Here is a 21,330-nt window from a genome sequence, read left to right on the forward strand (position 1 = left end):
CGTCTGTGCTTATCTTCCAGAGGCTATGAAGTTTAGGAACAAATTTCACTTCTGTTATTCTCTGTCGTGTGATTTTGTTTTCTTGATACTGATTGAACTCTCCTACTCTTATTCTCTCGCAGATGGCGAGAACACGTATCGCTTCCTCAGCTGAGCAGCAGCCAGAGCCCCCAGTGACAGCTCCTACGAGGGGCAGAGGTCGAGGCCGAGGCACGAGGTAGGGGTAGGGCTCAACCCAGAGCTTGTGCAGCAGTACCAGCAGTGGAGCCTCAGGTAGAGTTGGGCGAGTAGGTTCCAGCCCAGACTGTTCCTACCAGACCAGCTCAGGTTCCGGAGGGGTTCATTGCCACCCCAGTACTTCAGGATGCTTAGGTCTGTTTGGTGGGCCTTATGGAGAGTGTGTCCCAGACTGACGCATTTTCCATGGCACCAGCCGTCTCTCAAGCTGGAGGAGGGGCCCAGACTCCCACTACTCCCGCTCAGGAGTAGATAGCTCCCCAGTCAGGCTCCAATAGCTCATCCAGTCGGAGTAGTTCAGCCAGTTGTTGCGCCACAGATCGGTGATGGATTAGCTATATCTTCTGAGGCTTTGTGGAGATTTGAAAGGTTTACCAAGCTCTTCCCAATTCACTTCAGTGGTGCTCCTTCAGAGGATCCCCAGGAGTATCTCGATAGCTGTCACGAGGTTCTACGGAACATGCGTATAGTAAAGACTAATGGGGTCGATTTTGCTGCATATCAGATGACTGGTTCTGCCAAGAAATGGTGGGGAGATTATTTGTTGACCAGACCAGCTGGGTCGCCTGCTCTTACTTGGGACCAGTTCTCTCATCTCTTCCTAGAGAAGTTTCTGCCTATCACATTGAGAGAGGAGCGTCGCCGTCAGTTCGAGCATCGCCAGCATGGCAGTATGACTGTTACTCAGTATGAAACCCATTTTGTGGATTTGGCCCGTCATGCTATTATTCTGCTTCCCACCGAGAGAGAAAGAGAGGGTGGGGAGGTTTATTGACGGACTTGCTCAGCCTATCAGATTGCAGATAACTAAGGAGACTGGGAGTGAGATTTCTTTTTACGCATCTACTAATGTTGCCAGACGAGTCGAGATGGTTCTTCCCCAGGGAGGTCAGGGTTCTGACAAAAGACCTCGTCACTCCGGTGGATTCAGAGGAGCCTCATCTGGAGGCTGGGGTACTTATGGCAGAGGCCATCCTCCCATGTCATTTCATTCAGCACTCCAGGCATCCCACGGTGCCTCAGGTGGTTGTGGTCCTTATATGCCTTATTCCGAACAGCTAGCCTACAGTGCACCACCAGCTCCTATTAGTTCACCTCCACTCCAGAGTTATCAGGGTGGTTACTCAGGACGACAGGGTCATTTTCAGGGTCAGCAGTCACATCAGTTGGGGTTATGTTATACTTGTGGTGATCCGAGGCACATTGCTAGATTTTTCCCTCGGGCAACGGGCAGCTCACAGTATCAGAGTTCTCGTGCCATGGTTCCGGCACCAGTTGCTGCACCACCTGCTCAGCCAGCCAAAGGTAGAGGCCAGACTGTTAGAGATAGAGGTCAGGCCGTTAGAGGTAGAGACCAGCCAGCTAGAGGCCGTCCCAGGGACATAGTTCAGAGTGGTGGGACCCAGCCCCGGTTTTATGCTTTCCCAGCCAGGCCTGAGGCTGAGTCATCTGACGCTGTTATTACAGGTACTGTTTCAGTTTGCAGTAGAGATGATTCAGCTTTATTTGATCCGGGATCTACTTACTCCTACGTGTCATCCTATTTTGCTTCATATTTGGTTGTGCCTCATGATTCTTTGAGTGCTCCTATGTATGTGTCCACACCTGTGGGATATGTTATTGTTGTAGATCGTGTTTATCGTTCATGTGTAGTCACCATTGGGAGTCTTGAGACTCGTGTAGATCTTCTACTTCTCGATATGGTTGATTTTGATGCCATTCTAGGTATGGATGCCATATTAGATTATCACGCCAAGACGGTGACCTTAGCCTTGCCGGGGTTTCCTCGATTAGAGTGGAGAGGGACTCTTAGTCATTCTACCAGCAGGGTTATCTCTTATGTGAAGGCTCGACATATGGTCGAGAAGGGGTGTTTAGCTTATTTGGCTTATGTCCGCGATTCTAGTGCGGAGGTTCCTTCCATGGATTCAGTGCCGTTTGTTCGTGAGTTTTCAGAGGTGTTTCCTACAGATCTGCTGGGGATGCCACCCGACAGGGATATTGATTTCTACATTGATTTAGCTCCGGGCACTCAGCCCATTTCCATTCCGCCATACCGTGTGGCCCCGCTAAAGTTGAAAGAATTAAAGGAACAGTTACAAGATTTGCTTAATAAGGGCTTCATTAGACCTAGTCTCTCACCCTGGGGTGCACCTGTGTTATTTGTGAATAAGAAAGATGAATCGATGAGGATGTGTATATATTATCGGTACTTGAATAAAGTCACCATCAAGAACAAGTACCCATTACCGAGGATTGATGATTTATTTGATCAGCTTCAGGGTGCCCAGGTGTTTTCGAAGATTGATTTGAGATCTGGCTACCATCAGTTGAGGATTAGGGCAGCCGATGTCCCTAAGACAGGTTTTCGAACTCGGTATGGGCATTATAAGTTTCTAGTGATGTCATTTGGGCTGACAAATACCCCAGCAGCATTCATGGATTGGATGAACTGGGTGTTCAAGCCCTACTTAGATTCTTTTGTGATTGTATTTATTGATGATATCTTGATCTACTCCCACAACCGAGAGGAGCATGAGCAGCACCTTCATATCGTTCTTCAGACTCTGAAAGACAACTAGTAATATGCTAAGTTCTCAAAATGCGAGTTTTAGTTGAGTTCAGTTGCTTTCTTGGGTCATATTATATCAATCGAGGGTATTCAGGTGGATCCTAAGAAGATTGAGGCAGTCCAGAACTGGCCTAGACCTACATCAGCCATAGAGATTCGTAGTTTCTTGGGTTTGGCGGGCTACTACCGTCGATTCGTAGAGGGGTTTTCATCCATATCAACCTTGTTGACCAGGTTGACCCAGAAGGGTGCCCCGTTCAGGTGGTCAGACGAGTGTGAGGCGAGCTTCCAGAAGCTCAAGACAGCTTTGACTACAGCACCGGTATTGGTGTTACCCTCAAGTTCAGGATCTTATACAGTATATTGTGACGCATCTCGTATTAGTCTGGGTACGGTATTGATGCAGAGTGGCAAGATTATTGCATATGCTTCGCGGCAGCTGAAGGTTCACGAGAAGAATTACCCTGTTCATGATCTAGAGCTAGAATCCATTGTTCACGCGCTGAAGATTTGGAGGCACTATCTTTACAGTGTGTCATGTAAAGTATTCACTGATCATCGGAGCTTGCAGTATTTGTTCAAGCAGAAGGAGATAAATTTGAGGCAGAGGAAGTGGTTGGAGCTATTGACAGATTATGATATCACCATCTTGTATCATCCCGGAAAGGCCAACGTGGTGGCCGATGCCTTAAGTCGAAAGTCAGTAAGTATAGGCAGCCTTGCGTATATTCCAGTTGGTGAGAGACTTCTTGCACTAGATGTTAAGGCTTTGGCCAATCGGTTCATGAGGTTGGATGTTTCTGAGCCTAACCGTGTTTTAGCTTGTACAGTTGATCGATCTTCTTTGTTTGAGCGCATCAGAGATCGGCAGTACGACGACCCTCATTTGTTTGTCCTTAGGGACACGGTGTGGCATGGTGATGCCAAGAAGGTTACAGTTTGAGATGATGGAGTTTTGAGGATGCGGGGTGGTATTTATGTGCCTAATGCGGATGGATTTCGTGAGTTGATTCTTGAGGAGGCCCACAGTTCTCGATATTCTGTTCATCCGGGCGCCACCAAGATGTATCAAGACTTACAGCAGCATTATTAGTGGAGGCGAATGAAGAAGGATATAGTTGCCTATGTAGCTAGGTGTCTAAATTGTCAACAAGTAAAGTACGAGCATCAGAGACCTGGTGGTTTGCTTCAAAAGATAGAGATTCCTGAGTGGAAGTGGGAGCGTATCACTATGGATTTTGTTGTTGGGCTCCCACGGACTCAGAGGAAGTTCGATGCCATTTGGGTCATTGTGGATAGGCTGACTAAGTCAGCGCACTTCATTCCTATTGTAGTTTCATATTCTTTAGAGCGGTTGGCTGAGATTTATATCTGCGAGATCGTCCGTCTTCACGGTGTGCCAGTGTCTATCATTTCTGATCGAGGTACGCAGTTTACCTCGCACTTCTGGAGAGCAGTACAGCGTGAGTTGGGTACGCAGGTTGAGTTGAGCATAACGTTTCATCCTCAAACGGACGGACAGTCCGAGCGCACTATTCAGATCTTAGAGGATATGCTTCGCGCATGTGTTATAGACTTCGGAGGATCGTATGATCAGTTCTTTCCCCTTGCAGAGTTCACCTACAACAACAGCTATCGGTCGAGCATTCAGATGGCTCCCTATGAGGCATTATATGGTAGACGGTGTCGATCGCCGGTCGGATAGTTTGAGCCGGGGGAGGCTCGGTTATTGGATACAGATTTGGTACAGGATTCCTTGGATAAGGTCAATATTATTCAGGATCGACTTCGCACAGCTCAGTCCAGGCATAAGAGTTATGTCGACCGCAAGGTTCGTGATATTGCATTCATGGTCGTGGAGAGAGTATTGCTTCGGGTATCACCCATGAAGGGTGTGATGAGGTTCGGATAGAAGGGCAAGTTGAGCCCTAGGTATATCAGACCTTTTGAGATTCTGGAGAGAGTGGGAGAGGTGGCTTATAGGCTTGCGTTGCCACCTAGTTTATTAGCAGTTCAACCGGTGTTCCATGTGTCCATGCTTCGAAAGTATCACGGCGATCCGTCCCATGTGTTAGATTTCAGCTCTGTCCAGTTGGACAAGGATTTGACTTACGAGGAGGAGCCGGTGGCTATTCTAGTCCGGCAAGTTTGCCAGTTGAGATCAAAGAGTTACCCTTCAGTTCGATTGCAGTGGAGAGGTCAACCTGTTGAGGCAGCTACTTGGGAGTCCGAGTCCGATGTGCGGAGTAGATATCCCCACCTCTTCACCAGCTCAGGTACTTTTCTATGTCCGTTCGAGGACGAACGGTTGTTTTAGAGGTGGAGAATGTGATGACCCAAAAGGTCATCTTATACTTTTGAACTCGATATTGTGCTCTTAAGCCTTAAAATCTCATTTTTACCCTTATCGATTTACGTGCGCAGTTCGGGTATTGGCCCGGAAGGTTTATATGTTAAAAAACTGATAAAATAAGAATTTTTGCCTTAAAACTTCAGTTGAGTTGACTTCGGTCAACATTTTTGGTAAACGGGCCCGAATCTGTATTTTGACGGTCCCAATGGGTCCGTATCGAATTATGGGACCTGGGTGTATGCCCGGAATCAAATTCAGAGGTCCCTAGCTCGAGTTATGAATTTTTGATGAAAATTAAAAGTCTGAAAATTTAGTTGTTTTAAGAATTGGTTGATGTTTGGCCTTGTTAATACCGGGTTCGTATTTTGGTTTCGGAGCCCGGTATAGGTCCAATATAATATTTATGACTTATCTGTGAAATTTGGTGAGAAACAGAGTTGATTTGACGTGATTCGGACGTCCAGTTGAGAAAATAGAAATTTTAAAGTGTTCTTGAAAATATTTCATTGGATTTGGTGCTAAATTTTTAGTTCTAGGTGTTATTTTGGTGATTTGATCGCGCAAGCAAGTTCGTATGATGTTTTTAGACTTTGTGCATGTTTGGTATAGAGCCCCGAGGGCTCGGGTGAGTTTCGGATAGGCTACGGGATGTTTGGACTTTGGAAAATCTGGTTTTCTGCAGATTCTGATGCCTTCTGGTTTCCTTCTTCGTGTTCGCGAAGGCACTCTCGCGAACGCGAAGTAGAAACTGGAATGGCTGATTTTTATTATTCACGAACGCGAAGGCCTGGTCGCGAACGCAAAGTGATGGGGGATTTACCCTTCGCGAACGCGACCGGCTCATCGCGAACGCGAAGCATTTGGGACCTGGGGTAGGGTTGGTATTTCCTTCATCTCGAACGCGAGCAATGTCTCGCGAACGCGAAGGCCGGGGGGAGTAACCATCGCGAACGCGAGAAAGGACTCGCGAACGCGAAGGCTTGGCAATCTATACTCTTCGCGAACGCGACAATGTCCTCGCGAACGCGATGAACACCGTCACCCAACACTTAAAATAGAATCAAAAAGGGACTTAAGCCATTTCTTCATTTTTTTAAAAAATCAAACGGGCTAGAGGCGATTTTCAAGCTACATTTTCTTCCCCAAAGTATTGGTAAGTAATTCTAAACCATTTTCTTTCTATTGCCCATTATATTTCATGAATTATCAACCTAAAATCTAGAGTTTTCATGGTAGAATTAGGGGTTTTGGGTAGAAACTAGGGATTTCGAAAATTTGGAAATTTAGACCTCAAATTGAGGTCGGATTCCAAAACCAATTATATATCCGGGCTCGGGGGTGAATGAGTAAATGAATTTTGGTCCGAACCTCGGGTTTTGACCAAGCGGACCCGGGGTCGATTTATGACTTTTTGGAGAAAAGTTTGGAAAATTTAAATTTATGCAATGTAATTAATTCCTTTAGCAATAATTGATATTATTGAGTTGTTTTTGAATAGATACGAGTGGTTTGGAGGTGGATTCTAAAGGAAAAGCTATGATTGAGTATTGCGTGGCCTTTGGAGTGAGGTAAGTATCGTGGTTAACGCTGACTTGAGGGAGTTAGGAACCTCAGATTATTTGCTATGTGAAATTCATGTGAGGGGCGTATATGTGAGGTGAAGAGTATTTATGCGGCGCCAATTTACCTGTTTTCCCCCTGTTTTTTCCCGTTTTTCTCATATTGTCTCTTTCCTATGCCTAATTGCTACGTGTTTAGATTAGTGTTGTTAAATTGATTGTTCTTATCATATTTATGGATCTTCTGGTGATAATTGAGTATTTATTTCAAAGTTGAGATTGATATTGTAGAACCAAATGTTAAAGTAAGGCTTGTATATGTTATTCTATCTCCTTGTTGTTAATTGTTCATTGCATTATGGTAAGGGAGAGTGTTAATGCACGAAGGGTGATGCCATGCCATATTATGAGTGTTAATACACGAAGGGTGATGCCATGCCATATTGTGAGTTTTAATGCATGAAGGGTGATGTCGTGCCATATTGTGAGTGTTAATGCACGAAGGGTGATGTCGTGCCATGATATGAGAGTTAATGCACGAAGGGTGATGCCGTGCCATTTCTATTGATTTTATGGTGAGGTTGAGAGTAAAAGCACGAAGGGTGATGCCGTGCAATTTATTTTCCTTTACTGTATTCGTTGTTCCTGTTGATTCATAGTACATTGGTTGTTTCGGTCATTATTCTGCTGTAGTTATTTATCCCGTATTTCCCTCAGCATGTTCCCCCTCCCGATATTACCTTCCTAGCTTTTCATTGTTGTTACTTGCATATACACTGTTAAATTATACAGGTTGATTTGTAGGTGCCTTATCTTAGCCTCGTCACTACTTCGTCGAGGTTAGGCTCGACACTTACCAGTACATGGGGTCGTTGTACTAATACTGCACTCTACACTTTCTGTGCAGATTTTGGTATCGGCTCGGGTTGATCAAAATTTTAGCTATTGGACCCGCTATCCGGAGACTCAAGGTAGATCTGTCGGCATTCACAGATCTTGAAGTCCCCGCCTATCTTTTCTGTTTTACTGTTTCTTCCATCCAAACAGTTGTATTTCTTTCAGACTCTTACTTGTGAATTGTAGAATGCTCGTGAATTGTGACTCCATATCCGGGTAGTAGTAATTGATGCAGTTTCTATATTATTCTACACTCGCTATATTTCATCTTAGCTAATCTGATGTTAATCACTGAATGGAATAAGGATTGGTTTAAATGATTCTCTAACATTGGCTTGCCTAGCAAGTGAAATGTTAGGTGTCATCACGGTCCCGACGATGGAAATTTCAGGTCGTGACAATGAGGATCTTGAACCAAAATCTGTTGATGAATGTAGACAGAGAAATGATTGGCCAAAATGGAAAGACGTTATCCAAACAGAATTAACTTCACTTGCGAAACGTGAAGTTTTTGGGTCTGTAGTCCAAACACCAAATGGTGTTAAGCCTGTTGGCTATAAATGGGTTTTTGAAAAGGAATGAGAAAAATAAGGTACAAAGATATAAGGCACGCCTTGTTGCACAAGGATTTTCACAAAGGCCTGGTATCGATTATGAAGAGACATATTCTCCTGTTATGAATGCTATAACGTTCCGTTATCTCATTAGTTTTGCTGTCCATGAAAAGCTTGACATGCATTTAATGGATGTGGTTACAACCTACCTTTACGACTCACTTGATAATGAGATATACATGAAAATTTCCGAGGGATTTAAAATGCCTGACACACATAATTCGAAGTCCCGGGAAATATTTTCAATCAAATTGCAAAGATATTTGTATGGTCTAAAGTAATCAGGAATAATATGGTATAACCGCCTTAATGAGTATTTATTAAAAGAAGGTTATATAAATGATACCATTTGTCCATGTATTTTTATAAAGAAAACAACAACGGAGTTTGTTGTACTTGCTGTATATGTTGATGACATAAACCTTATTGGAACTCCTACAGAACTCCAAAAGGCAATTGATTATTTAAAGAAGGAATTCGAGATGAAAGATCTTAGAAAGATAAAATTATGTCTTGGTTTGCAAAATTGAACAGTTGGCAAACATGACTTTTGTTCATCAATCTGCCTACATAGAAAAGGTATTGAAACGGTTTTACATGGATAAAGCACATCCATTAAGTACTCCGATGATTGTTCGTTCACTTGATGTGGATAAGAACATGTTCCGACCTGAAGAAAAGAATGAAGAGCTTCTTGGTCCCGAAGTACCATATCTTAGTGCAATTAGTGTACTAATGTATCTTGCTAACACTACAAGGCCTGACATAACTTTTTCAGTTAATGTCTTAACAAGATATAGCTCTGCTCCTACAAGGAGACATTGGAATGGAATCAAACACATATTGCGGTATCTAAAAGGGACTACCGATATGAGATTATTTTATGGCAATGATTGCAGTCCCGATCTTGTTGGTTATGCCGATACTGGGTATTTATTTAACCCACACAAGGCTCGATCTCAAACAGGCTATGTGTTTACATATGGAGGCAGTGTCATATCTTAGCGATCGACTAAGCAATCAATCATGGCTACTTCATCTAATCATGCTGAGATAATTGCTATTCATGAAGCAAGTCGAGAATGTGTATGGTTGAGGTCTATAATACATCTTATTCGAGACAAATGTGGTTTAAAGTGTGACAAACAACCCACAATTTTGTATGAAGACAATGCAGCATGCATAGCCCAATTGAAGGGAGGACTCATAAAAGGGGATAAAACAAAACATATTTCAACAACAACAATAACAACAACCCAGTATAATTCTACTAGTGGGGTCTGGGGAGGGTAGTGTGTACGCAGACCTTACCCCTACCATGAGGTAGAGAGGCTGTTTCCAATAGACCCTCGGCATCTTTCCCCTCTAAGAACTCCCCACCTTGCTCTTGAGGTGACTCGAACTCACAACCTCTTGGTTAGAAGTGGAGGTTGCTTACCATCAGAGCAACCCCTCTTGTCGACAAAACACATTTCACCAAAGTTATTTTTCACTCATGATCTTCAAAAGAATGGTGATATCAAATGTACAACAGATCCGTTCAAGTGATAATATGGCTGATTTGTTCACCAAATCTCTACCGATGTCAACCTTCAAGAAACTAGTGTGCAAGATTGGGATGCGAAGGCTCAAAGATGTGAATTGATGCTCTCATCAGGGGGAGTTAATACGTGTTGTACTCTTTTTCCCTTACAAGGTTTTGTCCCATTGGGTTTTTCTTACAAAGTTTTTAACGAGGCAACCAAAAGGCGTATTTCAAAACATGTGTACTCTTTTTCCTTCACTCTGATTTTTTTCCCATAGGGTTAGGTTTTAACGAGACACATTATCTATGGACATCCAAAGGGTAGTGTTATAAGAAAAATCAAATTATGGTGGATGCCTACTCTTCCTCCATGATCTTCTCAAATGCTTAATGACATATTCAATGACATATTTTTCTTCACTTTTCATGCCTATATAAAAGTTTTGTAATAGATAGTAAAATACACACAATTGAAGAAGAAATAAGAATCTCTCTTCCTCTCTTTCTCTCTTAGCTTGTTTTTTCTTGTTCTATATTATTACTTTGAGTAATAATATATAATAAAAATTAAACTTTAAAAAGAAAATTTATGTGTAACTAATAAAGAAGTCTAAAACGGGAATCTAGAATGGAAAAAAAATGAAGCATGTCTATTAGCAATTTAATTTTTTTTTTAAAAAGGGAAACACATGCAGCAAGTTGCTTGAATTGCGTATTGGATTTGTAAGTCGCATTCCGAAATGCGATTTATAAGTCCCATTTTAATTTATAAGTCGCAATCTGTGAATCGATTTATAAGCCGGATTCATTGAATTCAGCAAATGCGATTTATAAATTCAGCAAATGCAATTTATAAGTTTACGCGTTCCCATTCAAAGCCATTTTTGTGGGTTGACTCCAATTTTCGTGGGAGGAGAAAGATGAGCCAGCCACTGTTCTCTTTCAAATTCGCCTTCTTCTTCTCCCTCTCTTTCGCCGCTTCATATACTGCCACTTCCACTGTTACATTCACTCCTCCTTACTCCTTCCGCAAGCTCAAGCTCCGTTCCTCTGCCTCGCCGCCGGAATCCGCCGTACCCAAGGCCTCAGTTGCCGATTTGCTCGCTCTGTTGGGCCCACCTCAACAAGCCTCAGCTGTAAACACTCAAGAGGCCTGCCAACTCCGCTCTTGCCTCAAATTCCTCGTCCCTTTCTCTCCGAGTTCTCAGGCTCCAAATAGACGCTCGTTGAGTTCTAAGTTGAGTAATCGAAGGAGTGTAAGCGAAGAGAATGAGCTTATTTGGTGGCCGCCGGCGCCGGTGATGGAGCTGGCTCGCCTCGCCGTTGACTCTGGCGGTGATCCTAGTTCTATTCATTGGACGCTTGATCCAACGGTCATCCCTGTGAGTTCTTCATGTCTCTCCAGTCTCCATGTTGACAATCTGTTATGTAATGGATTTAACTTATCTACATTAGCAGTTTAATCAATCATTATTTACGTTATGGTTGTATCTTAGCTAGTTACCACGTGTTAGTCGGTGTTACTTACCATACTTTTCTGACTAACTAAGCATGCTTACAGCTCACTATAGAGAGTTACCTGTAATTAGATTCGAAGTACCGAATTTGGTAAATTTGTTTACAGTCAGGATGCTATATAATTTCTTTTCTAGGTCTTTGAAATAATTGGGCATTTGTTATTCGTTTTCTCGCAAAGGGAAAAAGCCAATTATATCAGCTATTTTTATACAGTGCATGATATTGTTCCTCTTTATGGAGATTTCCTTAGTGCAACGGATAAAGCTCAAAATAAGATGCAAATAACTGGAAGTGAGAATGTTCAGAAAACCTGATTCGGGTAAAACAATGGATAACTGCAAAAATTCAAAAGTAGATGTAGGGATGGCAATGGGCGGAAGGGCACAGCATGGGAAGACTATGGGTTTCTTAAATATTAGCAGGGCTGGGCAGAGCGGGTAAGGAACTAGAGTCTAACAAATTTGGGAAATGGGAATTGATTTGATTACAGAAAGAGTGCAAGGAGTTTATGACTTTCTTCAAGGTGGCAAAAGTAGAGGTATGTGGGGACCCTGTTATTAGAGTCGATCACCATTCACTTATTAATATAGCTGGAATTGTAATTTGTGCACTCTTTGTACAGTATTATTAAAATGCAATAGTCAAAGCCTATAACTTTTGTTAGGAACAAAGGTCAGAGGGGAAAAGAGAGACACTATTTGCTTGTGACAATCTAAAAGCTTTTAAAATAGCCCATACTGATAGGAGTTACAAATAACTGAAAAGTGCAAATCTTCAGAACCTGATTTGGAGGAAAAGCTTTTAAGGTTGTTGCATTATTTGCCTCAGGCAACACTGTTCTGTTAGCACTAACTCAATTTTAATACCGATCATACTTAAGCAAACAATTGCAAAACAAATCCTTACTTAAAAAAAGAAACTGATAGTTCTAACTTTTATCTTCTTTTGTCATGAAAGCTTAGGCTTGTATCAGTAGAGTTTGTAAACCATAAACATACATTTTTGGGCTTTTGTTATGCCTCATGCAATTTCTTGACAATTAGAGTTGGCCACCATTCACATATTAGTATATAGCTGGAATTGTAATTGGTGCACTCTTTGTACAATATTATTAAATGCAGTACCCAAAATATGTTACCCTAACTTGTGCTATGAACGAATTTCAGAGGCAAATACAGAGACAAATTCAGCTCGTGATGTCAATCTAAAAATTTTAATATATCCCGTACTAATATGGTCTCTATAGCAATGTATAAAAGTGCACTCCTCCCTTTCATTTGTCTTAGTCTGCTATTTTGACAGTAAGTGCATTCCTATTTGATGTGCAGGTTCCAGACATTGAAGGATCAAAGGAAGACCGATGTGAACTTACTAGAACTCCTTATGGGAGAGTTTTCATTAATGAGGTCAGCATTAAAAACTTCTAGATCCTCTTGAAATGAGGATTTCTTGGTTTTTGTTTGATGTTGAATTTAATTGTTGTTTTGTAGGAGATAAATTCATACCTTGAGTTTTTGTTTGAAATGATTGTTGCTCGGGGACCCAGTGTAGGGCTAAATACATCATTGTCGCGATTTGACTTCTTTCATGGTCATGTCTTTCTTGCCAGAGAGTCTGGAAGGCTTGGGATTTTGTAAGTTGACATGAACCCTTACTGTCACATGCACACCATGAGACAAATGATGCTTCTGTTGCTTGAGTGTTCCACAAAAGGCGGACCTAAGTACTCTTCAATTGTAAACGGCCTAGCAGATAAAAATTGTTTTGCACTTAATTGATTAGCTAATCGGATATATGGAAGGATGTTCTTTCTTTTAAATATTTCTTTTTCTTCTTCAGCTGGTAATAATGAAGTGAACTGGGATTAGAGAAAACTGGAGAAGATACCCATTAACCTATTGAAGAATATGATGGATGCTCGTCTAACTTGATTCGTGATTGCATCTCTATAGCCCGAAGCCCTGAACTCTTCAATCAATCCATCTAATAAGCAGCAGGGAGATAATGAACATCATATTTAGTAGAATTCAAATCTAGCTGCTAAAAGCAAGATAAAAAAGGCAATATGATCGAGTATCTGTGGTTGTTGCGTCATATTGTAAATTCAACCACAATTGTTGTTTTTTCTTGAATATATTTAACTTGTGTTACTTGCAATATGATTCTAAGGAGAAAAGGCATGTCACATCTGATTCAACTTGAAATGACTACCTGTTCAAGACTTGAAACTGTATTATACTGCTTTTGCTATGGCCTATAGTTCGAATGTAGATCTTCCATGTCATTTGATTTGACTTGCATGCTTGACATAAAACATCATTTGTAACATATTAATTATCCTTTCCAGTTGTAGGAATGAGTAAATGCAGTTCTAGGTAAGGCTATCATCTAGCCATTGTGTTTTTCAGTAAGCTAATAGTTTAATAAGATGGATAAAATTCTTTATTAAAGTGAAGTCTGTTAATCAGTATCCTTGAGAGAGTATGTGGCACTATATTAAATGGATTTCTTCTTTGTTTAACTTAAGTATGTTATGCAGTTGATCCTTTCTCAAAAAAAGTATGTTATGCAGTTGATCTTCGTTTGCATACTTTCAAAGGAAATGGAGCTTTTGCTGCTCTCTGTAATCTCTGATGTCCACGAAGGACTAAGTGATGAATGAGGGGTTTCTTGGTTTATGATTTGGGTTGCTTTATGGGGTTTGCTGTTGTGGTAGCAATATGAGTGCACTGATATTCTACCAGGAGAAGTGCGCTAGGTTTTAGACAAAGGGAAAAGAGCCATGAGTGGTATTCATTCATGCATCATTATAACTTCTACTTAATTGAGAACCAAATTGTAAGATGGGAATCTGTTAGGCTTTTAGTTGTAAAAGTAGAATTTTCAATTCATTCTCCAGATTGCTTTAGGAGTTGGACTAAGTAATTTAGGGGATTGAGGGGCTTCGCTTATTTTTAGCAGCTTCTCTAATTTTGTCTCTATGGAGAACCTTCATACACTAGACTATATCATTAATGAGTAATTTTTGATGATTTACACTGCAAAAGAATGTGCTTATATAGTTATCAGTAAGTTAATTGCTCTTCTCCGTTTTCGAGGAAACCTATTTGGCATAAGGGAAGGAGAAAGTATTTGAATCCTTGAACCTAAGAGTATCTATCGATTCTCTATGTTTAATTAAATATGACATGGGGAACCTTTGTTTGTTAGCTTAGTAAGGAGTAAGAGAATCTAAATTCCTCCGAAACACAAAATCAGTGGAAATGTTTTAATACGTACTCATTTTAATTCTAACCGTCGTCCAACCACTCATACCCATGGACTCAGTTGTTCTTTTTGCTTCTGTGTTTTGTTGACTGGAATTTCTTGAATGCTGCTTTTTCCATACGAACTAGGTTTTTTTTCTTTTTTATTTGTTTCTATTTCTGGTTTCTTTTCTTGTGTGTGTGAGATGCTCATGATGTTCACACTGCAAAAATTTTCCAGGTTCCATGCTAAGGAGTATCCAGCATATGATAAGGAAATCTTCCCTTACAACATGGGCTACTGCCAAATAGGTTAGTCTGCATCTTTGACCACTTCCTCAGAGATCAACTGAATGTTCTGAATTGAATTTTCTCTCACTCTTAAATATCAGAGGTACAAGAGAGATAGTACAATAGCCATTTTCTCTACTATGTGCAGTTTTTGATCCATCATTGTTTCTAACCCTCCGAAGTTTTTGCGTAATGAGATTTTCAAAAAGACAACAATGATGTTCTTTATTCTCATTCTATTTAGGTTTTTATTGTTCGCAGGATCTAATGTCTCTTATGATGATTCGATGAATTTGCGGAACATATTATGGTTAGCTCCATTAGCTAGCAACTCTACAAAAGAATGGTTAGCACCAGGTATGTTTCTTTGATGGCCTAAATGATAAAATAATTGAGTGTTTTCCTACTCCATCCCCTGAAAAGAGAGAAAGCAGAAGTCCTCAGATTACTCGTCTAGTGGAAAGTTCCCCACTGGTGTGTAGTGTACTTTCACGTCTTTTGATTTGACTTTCTCTCTAAATAAAAACAAAATGATCAGATCTATTAGGATAATAATTAACATCCTGATGATCTGCAAAGAGTGATTATCAATGAGACTTAATTGGAAAGAGAAAGGAAACAGTTTTCTCTCACAGTGTGTAAATGGAAGGAATTAGCCGCATAAAATCCACATATCTGAAATCCAAATGTTATTTTCCCCAAGGGAAAATTTAGATTGAAATAGCAGTGTTGTAGAACATGATTTATTTATATGATTGATTTTTTCCAAAAAAGAACAGTTTTCTCTTACAGATAACAAAGGTTACAAGTTTCCTGCGACTTCTGATGGTTAAACCATGTTGACAGGAGTCCTAGTTGTCTTAGATGCACATCCAACTGGAGTCATATACAGGGACCTCATACCTGAGTACGTACACATTGCGAGGACCCTCTATGAAGGTTCGAATTTTATTTATCCCCGAATCAAAAATTCTATTAACCTCGTCATGAAAATTTTGGCAACAATAATACAATCTTTTGCCATCCACAGATGATTTTGGGCAAGTTGCCTTTGATGTTAACTACCTAAACGTTGGAGGTAAAACACCCAAATACCAAATTTTCATTTGCTGACCTCTTCTGAAGGTTCAGGTGTCACAGCTTTCAGTGTTACGAAGTGAGATCCATATTATTTATAGGTATTGCTTATCAATGTCATCTTATAGAATTTCCCTGCCTCAGTCGAAATGCATTTCTGAAATGTTTACTATTTATGCAGCATTACTATCAATATTTGATTCTAGCGCATTCAAGTGGAGGGTTGCTTGGAAAAGGATTGTGTCGGACGAAGATTTTACTGTTGGAACTGAAAGTCTTGAGTCATTTAGCTTGTGATTGACCACTGTTTATGGCAGATTATCCTTTCTTGATTACTGTCAAAGCTTGGACAACGAAACGATGATTGAATAAACTAGAAAACGTCATCCTTCTAAAGGGCTTACACTTTACGTTGTCTCTTAGAAGTATTTTTTTTCTTGGCTATTGTGAACTGATTTTATGCCTGTGGTTGTAACTTGTAAAGCCTTAGTTGTAGTGTTCCATTATTAGGCTTCAGATTTGTCTGTAGGTTGTGGTGGAAGTCCCATTTATTTATTTTTCTGTTTAACATCTGTTCTAGAAATCGCAAGTCTTGAAGCCGAAAACATTTTTCTTGAGGAAAAAAGAAAAAACAATCCTGTAGGTATCTCCCATCTAGAAATAGCCAATAGGCATCTCCCCTCTGATATACAAAACCAAAACCTATCTATTTTTTTTTCTTACAAGTTGTATCGTAGAGGCGATATAGCTGATTGAATATGATGCATGTGTTTTATAAGCGCTCATGGCTTTCCTTGACTTCGTTGTAATTCTTTTTACAAGACTAGAATTTGTTGCATGGATAAGATGAGAATTGGGAGGGATACTGGCATGGAAGAAAAGCAGTTGGACAAAAATAATAAGAAAAATAACATAGAGAAATCAAGAAGAAAAGATGTACTTTATTCTGCTTAAAGAAAGATTTTCTTCAATTTCTAAGCAAGATCGTTAAGCCTAAACCCTTCGATAATAACTAATATTCCTCTGTCTCGAATTACCAATCGTGTTTCTCTTTTATACGCCCCTTAAGAGAATATTAATTAAAAGGGGTATTAGATTATTTTACCCTTATTTATATCTTAAGATACAGTCTCTTTATTAAATATTTCTTCTATTTATATATGTGTTATTTCTATTTTCAAAAATAACAAGGGTAAAATAGAAAAAAATATAATTAAGAGTCCGTTTGGATGGGTTGTTATAAGTGACTTTTAAGCCAAAAGCCATAAGTTAGGAATTCTAACTTTTGACTTATTTTTGTCATTTTAGCTTAAAAGCAAGTGTTTAAAAATATTTTTTTACTTTATCCAAACACTATAAAATGGCATAAAAGCTATTTTGGCTTAAAAGTACTTAATATAAGCCAATTCAAATAGGCTTTATTTTGTCTTAAACTTCTAAAATGATAAATAATTTGAGATAATTATTTTTAAAAATCACAATAGATAATTTGAGGCGGAGGGAGCAGCAGTATAATGTTAACAAAGAAAATAATAAATAGAACTTCCCTAATACGTAAGAATTTTAGGCGTAGAATAAAAACGGCTGGCGCTCTCGACAAGTCAAGCCCTGTCGAGCTAGAAGGTATCTGCCACGTAGACTTTATGGACCCACAAAAGATATTTAAGGAAGAACTCCTAATATTATCCGTTTGGGCAAGATGTGCGCACTACCAACCCTGCGCATCTTCTTAAGGTAAAAGAAAAACAAACCTACTAGTCGAAACCCTTTCTTTTCGATCAGGCTACTCTCACGCTTCTCTACTCCCTCTGCATAAAGCTTGGATCAACCTCACTGCTCCACCCACCCAAAATACTCATATAATAACACATACATATATACATATAATAATAAGAGGTGAATATTGAAAATGGTATCAGGGAGGTGGATTGAAACAGGAGCGGATCTGTGGAAAGATAGGGCACAGTCCCTGCAGCTTCGTCTAAGAGACCGCCTTAGGGTCGCCGTCGATCATCACCGTCGCCGTCCTTTGATCTCTGACGGCTACTTCTCATCTACCGTCGAACGATGGGTCCAGCGCTTTAGCGATTTCCGTAGAGATGCTCTCCCTTCTTCTTCCACTTTCTATCGTAAAACAGGTCAGTTCAATATTATACGAATTTGTAAAACGTAATGTGACACAACCGCATCTAATTTGATCCATCTTCCTGTTCGTTCAGTTATGCTACGTGGAAAATCTATATGCCGATTATTCATATCTAGGATTTGCAAAATAGTTCGACTAAATATAAAAGGACTTTGACAATGTTTTTAGTTTTACAATTGAAAAATTACGGAATGTGACTGAACTTCAACTGTATAAAACCTGTTAAAGCAATAAATTATGCTTTACGTAACCAATGCCATCAATTAACATTTAATGAGCTCATGGTATTTGCTAGGAGAAATTGGGAAAATCTACTAAGCTAAATAGCAGCTACCTTAGCTGCTTTCTGCCCTTATACTTCCAATCTGAGAGCTAGAGTTTACCTCCTTGACACAGCAAACAGGTTTCTTCATATGTTAAAAGAAGTGATTTGAAAGTTAATTATCTCGACTGAAATTAGTTGCTAGAATTACTCCTGGTACCAATATTTATCTACCTTTGATGAATTTTGGGCATTTTATCCAACTTTTTTGGGATTCTTTTGATATGTTAAACCTTGCCTTTCAATTTTAACATCAATGTCCTTCATGAGTTGGAAGGTTCTTTCCACTAAACTATCCCTCACTTGTATTTGCTACCCTATGGGGATTCGAGCTCACGCAGTAGTTATAATTCTGAATCACTATGACTGCAGTTAGCAAGGATATTGATCCAGAAGCAGATTCAGTTCTGACTCGCATGCTTCAAGCTGTGGCTGTACCTGTGCTTGGAAATGTTTGTCATGTGTTTATGCATGGTCTCAATCGTGTTCAGGTAAGCTAAAGATTTAGTGAGTTACTATTTCAGCTGTTGCCTAATTGGGAGAAATAACTCGATGACTTTTGCAGATATACGGTGCAGAAAAATTACATCAGGTGCTGGTCAACCGAGCGGAGAATAAACCTCTTATTACAGTAAGTGATGTTCCTGAGACCTGAGTTACTTCTAGTTCCTTGCTTTAAGCCTCGCACCCCTTGGTTATGCCTTTTGATATATTACTGTTTAAATGAACTCAGGTGAGCAATCATGTTGCTGCTATGGATGACCCACTGGTTATTGCTGCATTGCTTCCCCCCAGTGTTATGTTGGATGCACAAAATTTGAGATGGACGCTTTGTGCAACTGATCGGTGTTTCCGTAATCCAGCAACGTCTGCCTTCTTCAAACATGTCAAAGTTCTTCCAGTTTCCCGTGGTGACGGTATATATCAGAAGGTATTTTCTTTGCTGAAATGCAGTTGAGTTTAAGTTGATCTAATATTCTAATTGTTTATACATCAGTATATATTTCTCGCTTCTCCAGTCTGAGACGTTTTCTTGGAAATGGTAAAAGAGACTGTGGAGGTTACAACTAGGGGTGGCAAACGGGCGGGTTGGATCAGATATGGACGGGTCAAGCGGGTATTGCAAAAACGGACAAATTATCCGACCCGACCCATATTTAATACGGATAAAAAACGGGTTAATCCATATTATCCATGGCTTCTTGAATATGATCACTTTTGGAAAAATTTTTAGTCTCCTAAACTTGAGGAATCCCCAACTTGAGGTTTTACAAATGTAAAAGTTAAACCTATTAGTTATCTATTGGTTACTCATTTTCTATGCGGATAATATGGTTCTTATCCATATTGGACCCGTTTTTAAAAAGTTCATTATCCAACCCATTTTGTAATGGATAATATGGGTGTATAACTGTTTCCTTTTAACCATTTTGCCACCACTAGTTACAGCTAATTGTTCAGTTTATTCCTGCATGTACCACAGGGGATGGACATGGCTATTTCAAAATTGAACCGTGGTGGATGGGTACACATATTCCCAGAAGGTAGTCGCTCTCGAGATGGTGGCAAAACTATGGGTTCTATTAAGAGAGGCATCGGCAGGTACTCGTTCTTTTTAACTAATAAGTTGTGGATCTCATGATATGTCAATAAGGATACCAGTTCAGTGGTTTAATAATTTTATATTTGGAGAAGAAAAAGACCAAGAGACAATGTATTGATGGAACTATACAGAAACCAGGGGCCAGAATTAGACAGTTTTTTTTTCTCTGTTGATTAGCCCCTCGTTTTCCTGCTATTGAATGAAGCAGAACCACCCCCACCCCCCTACCACCCCCGGGTTATTTAATTACATTCATGTTTTAAACATGTTTTTCTTTGTCCTTAATAGATTGGTTCTGGATGCCGACAAGGTGCCAATAGTCGTCCCATTTGTGCATACTGGAATGCAAGACATCATGCCTGTAGGTGCCAAGCTTCCCAGGATTGGAAAGACGGTATGTATTTTTTATTTGTGGGTGGTGAATAGTAATTGCTCTCTACTTTGATACATTTTCATCTCCCGGTAATTATGATTTATAATTTCCTAGTATACTCTTCATGAGCTGTAAAAACTGCAGGTGACTGTTCTGGTTGGTGATCCCATCGAGTTTGATGACTTGCTTGCTGCGGAAGAAAAGGATAATATGCCAAGAGGAAAATTATATGATGCTGTGTCGACAAGAATTGGTGATCGACTACAGATGCTTAAGGCCCAAGTCGATAAACTTGCTGTCCAGGAAGCACTACAATCACAATACTACCATGACCGTGTTGGTGAACGAGCTGCTGGGATTGTGCAGCAGATTGACTGGGAAGCTCTCGGCATGGACAATTACTTGAGCACCGAGGAGGATCATGTCTCTCCTCCAAGGCAAGAACCTAGTAGTGAGCAGACATTAGTTGATAAGCAGGTGGAGGAGAATAGTCAGGATAGGTACTTTAGGTTGGGCTTCGCTAGGGAAAATGGAATTGTGTCGAGAATGAGAGGTTACATGGACTCAACCGAATTAATGCTATTTTCTGCTAGATGTTTAGTTAATAGTAGGGTAAAAGAAAATTTTGGGAACACAGAAGAAATTGGCCCACTGGAGGCTTGGAACAACTTTTGGATGCCGATGTATGAGAGTCAGGTTTGTAACCGGGAGATTTTACTTTAAATGAAGAGTTTAACTGGTTTTGGTCTAACTAGAGAGTTTAATTTTTGTATATTGGTCTGTGCCGCATACAGTTTTTTTATACACTATTGACTATTATAACTCGCTAAATTATACTCGAGTAATAAACTTATTAATACTGTATTAAATTAAAATGTCTTGTCACATGATTTTGCTAAAAATGATATTTTGATCAACATGGGGTAATGTGATATGGTTTATGGTCCCTCTGCAAATTCATCCCTTTCTGATGAAGGTTTGCATGATCTGTTGTGTCA

At 40.1% G+C, this 21,330-nt stretch overlaps 2 protein-coding genes across 2 annotated transcripts; both read left to right on the forward strand.

The window, feature by feature from the left end:
* The first annotated feature begins 10,583 nt into the window (after nucleotides 1-10,583).
* On the forward strand, nucleotides 10,584-16,403 carry LOC107803759 (uncharacterized). The gene is made up of 8 exons (XM_016627527.2): nucleotides 10,584-11,139; nucleotides 12,604-12,681; nucleotides 12,766-12,908; nucleotides 14,762-14,832; nucleotides 15,073-15,168; nucleotides 15,658-15,750; nucleotides 15,842-15,989; nucleotides 16,070-16,403. The coding sequence occupies exons 1-7, from the start codon at nucleotides 10,678-10,680 to the stop codon at nucleotides 15,922-15,924; spliced, it is 1,026 nt and encodes a 341-aa protein (XP_016483013.2). The 5' UTR covers nucleotides 10,584-10,677; the 3' UTR covers nucleotides 15,925-15,989; nucleotides 16,070-16,403.
* Nucleotides 16,404-17,584: 1,181 nt separating this feature from the next.
* Nucleotides 17,585-21,083, forward strand: LOC107803757 (uncharacterized). Its single transcript, XM_016627526.2, has 7 exons — nucleotides 17,585-18,026; nucleotides 18,729-18,847; nucleotides 18,922-18,987; nucleotides 19,090-19,287; nucleotides 19,840-19,958; nucleotides 20,248-20,353; nucleotides 20,477-21,083. Exons 1-7 carry the CDS (start codon nucleotides 17,798-17,800, stop codon nucleotides 21,053-21,055), a joined length of 1,416 nt encoding a protein of 471 aa, XP_016483012.2. The 5' UTR covers nucleotides 17,585-17,797; the 3' UTR covers nucleotides 21,056-21,083.
* The last annotated feature ends 247 nt before the right edge of the window (nucleotides 21,084-21,330 follow it).

This window comes from Nicotiana tabacum, chromosome 19 (genome assembly GCF_000715075.1).
Source record: "Nicotiana tabacum cultivar K326 chromosome 19, ASM71507v2, whole genome shotgun sequence".
NCBI classification, from domain to species: Eukaryota; Viridiplantae; Streptophyta; class Magnoliopsida; order Solanales; family Solanaceae; genus Nicotiana; species Nicotiana tabacum.

Excerpts from the sequence above, each read along its gene's own strand:
- LOC107803759 (XM_016627527.2), top strand. The coding sequence starts at position 10,678 with ATGAGCCAGCCACTGTTCTCTTTCAAATTCGCCTTCTTCTTCTCCCTC. Across the intron at positions 12,682-12,765 it reads GGAGAGTTTTCATTAATGAG|GAGATAAATTCATACCTTGA; the intron begins GTCAGCATTAAA and ends GTTGTTTTGTAG. Across the intron at positions 15,751-15,841 it reads TGCGAGGACCCTCTATGAAG|ATGATTTTGGGCAAGTTGCC; the intron begins GTTCGAATTTTA and ends TGCCATCCACAG.
- LOC107803757 (XM_016627526.2), top strand. The coding sequence starts at position 17,798 with ATGGTATCAGGGAGGTGGATTGAAACAGGAGCGGATCTGTGGAAAGAT. Across the intron at positions 18,988-19,089 it reads AGAATAAACCTCTTATTACA|GTGAGCAATCATGTTGCTGC; the intron begins GTAAGTGATGTT and ends AAATGAACTCAG. Across the intron at positions 19,959-20,247 it reads ATTAAGAGAGGCATCGGCAG|ATTGGTTCTGGATGCCGACA; the intron begins GTACTCGTTCTT and ends TGTCCTTAATAG.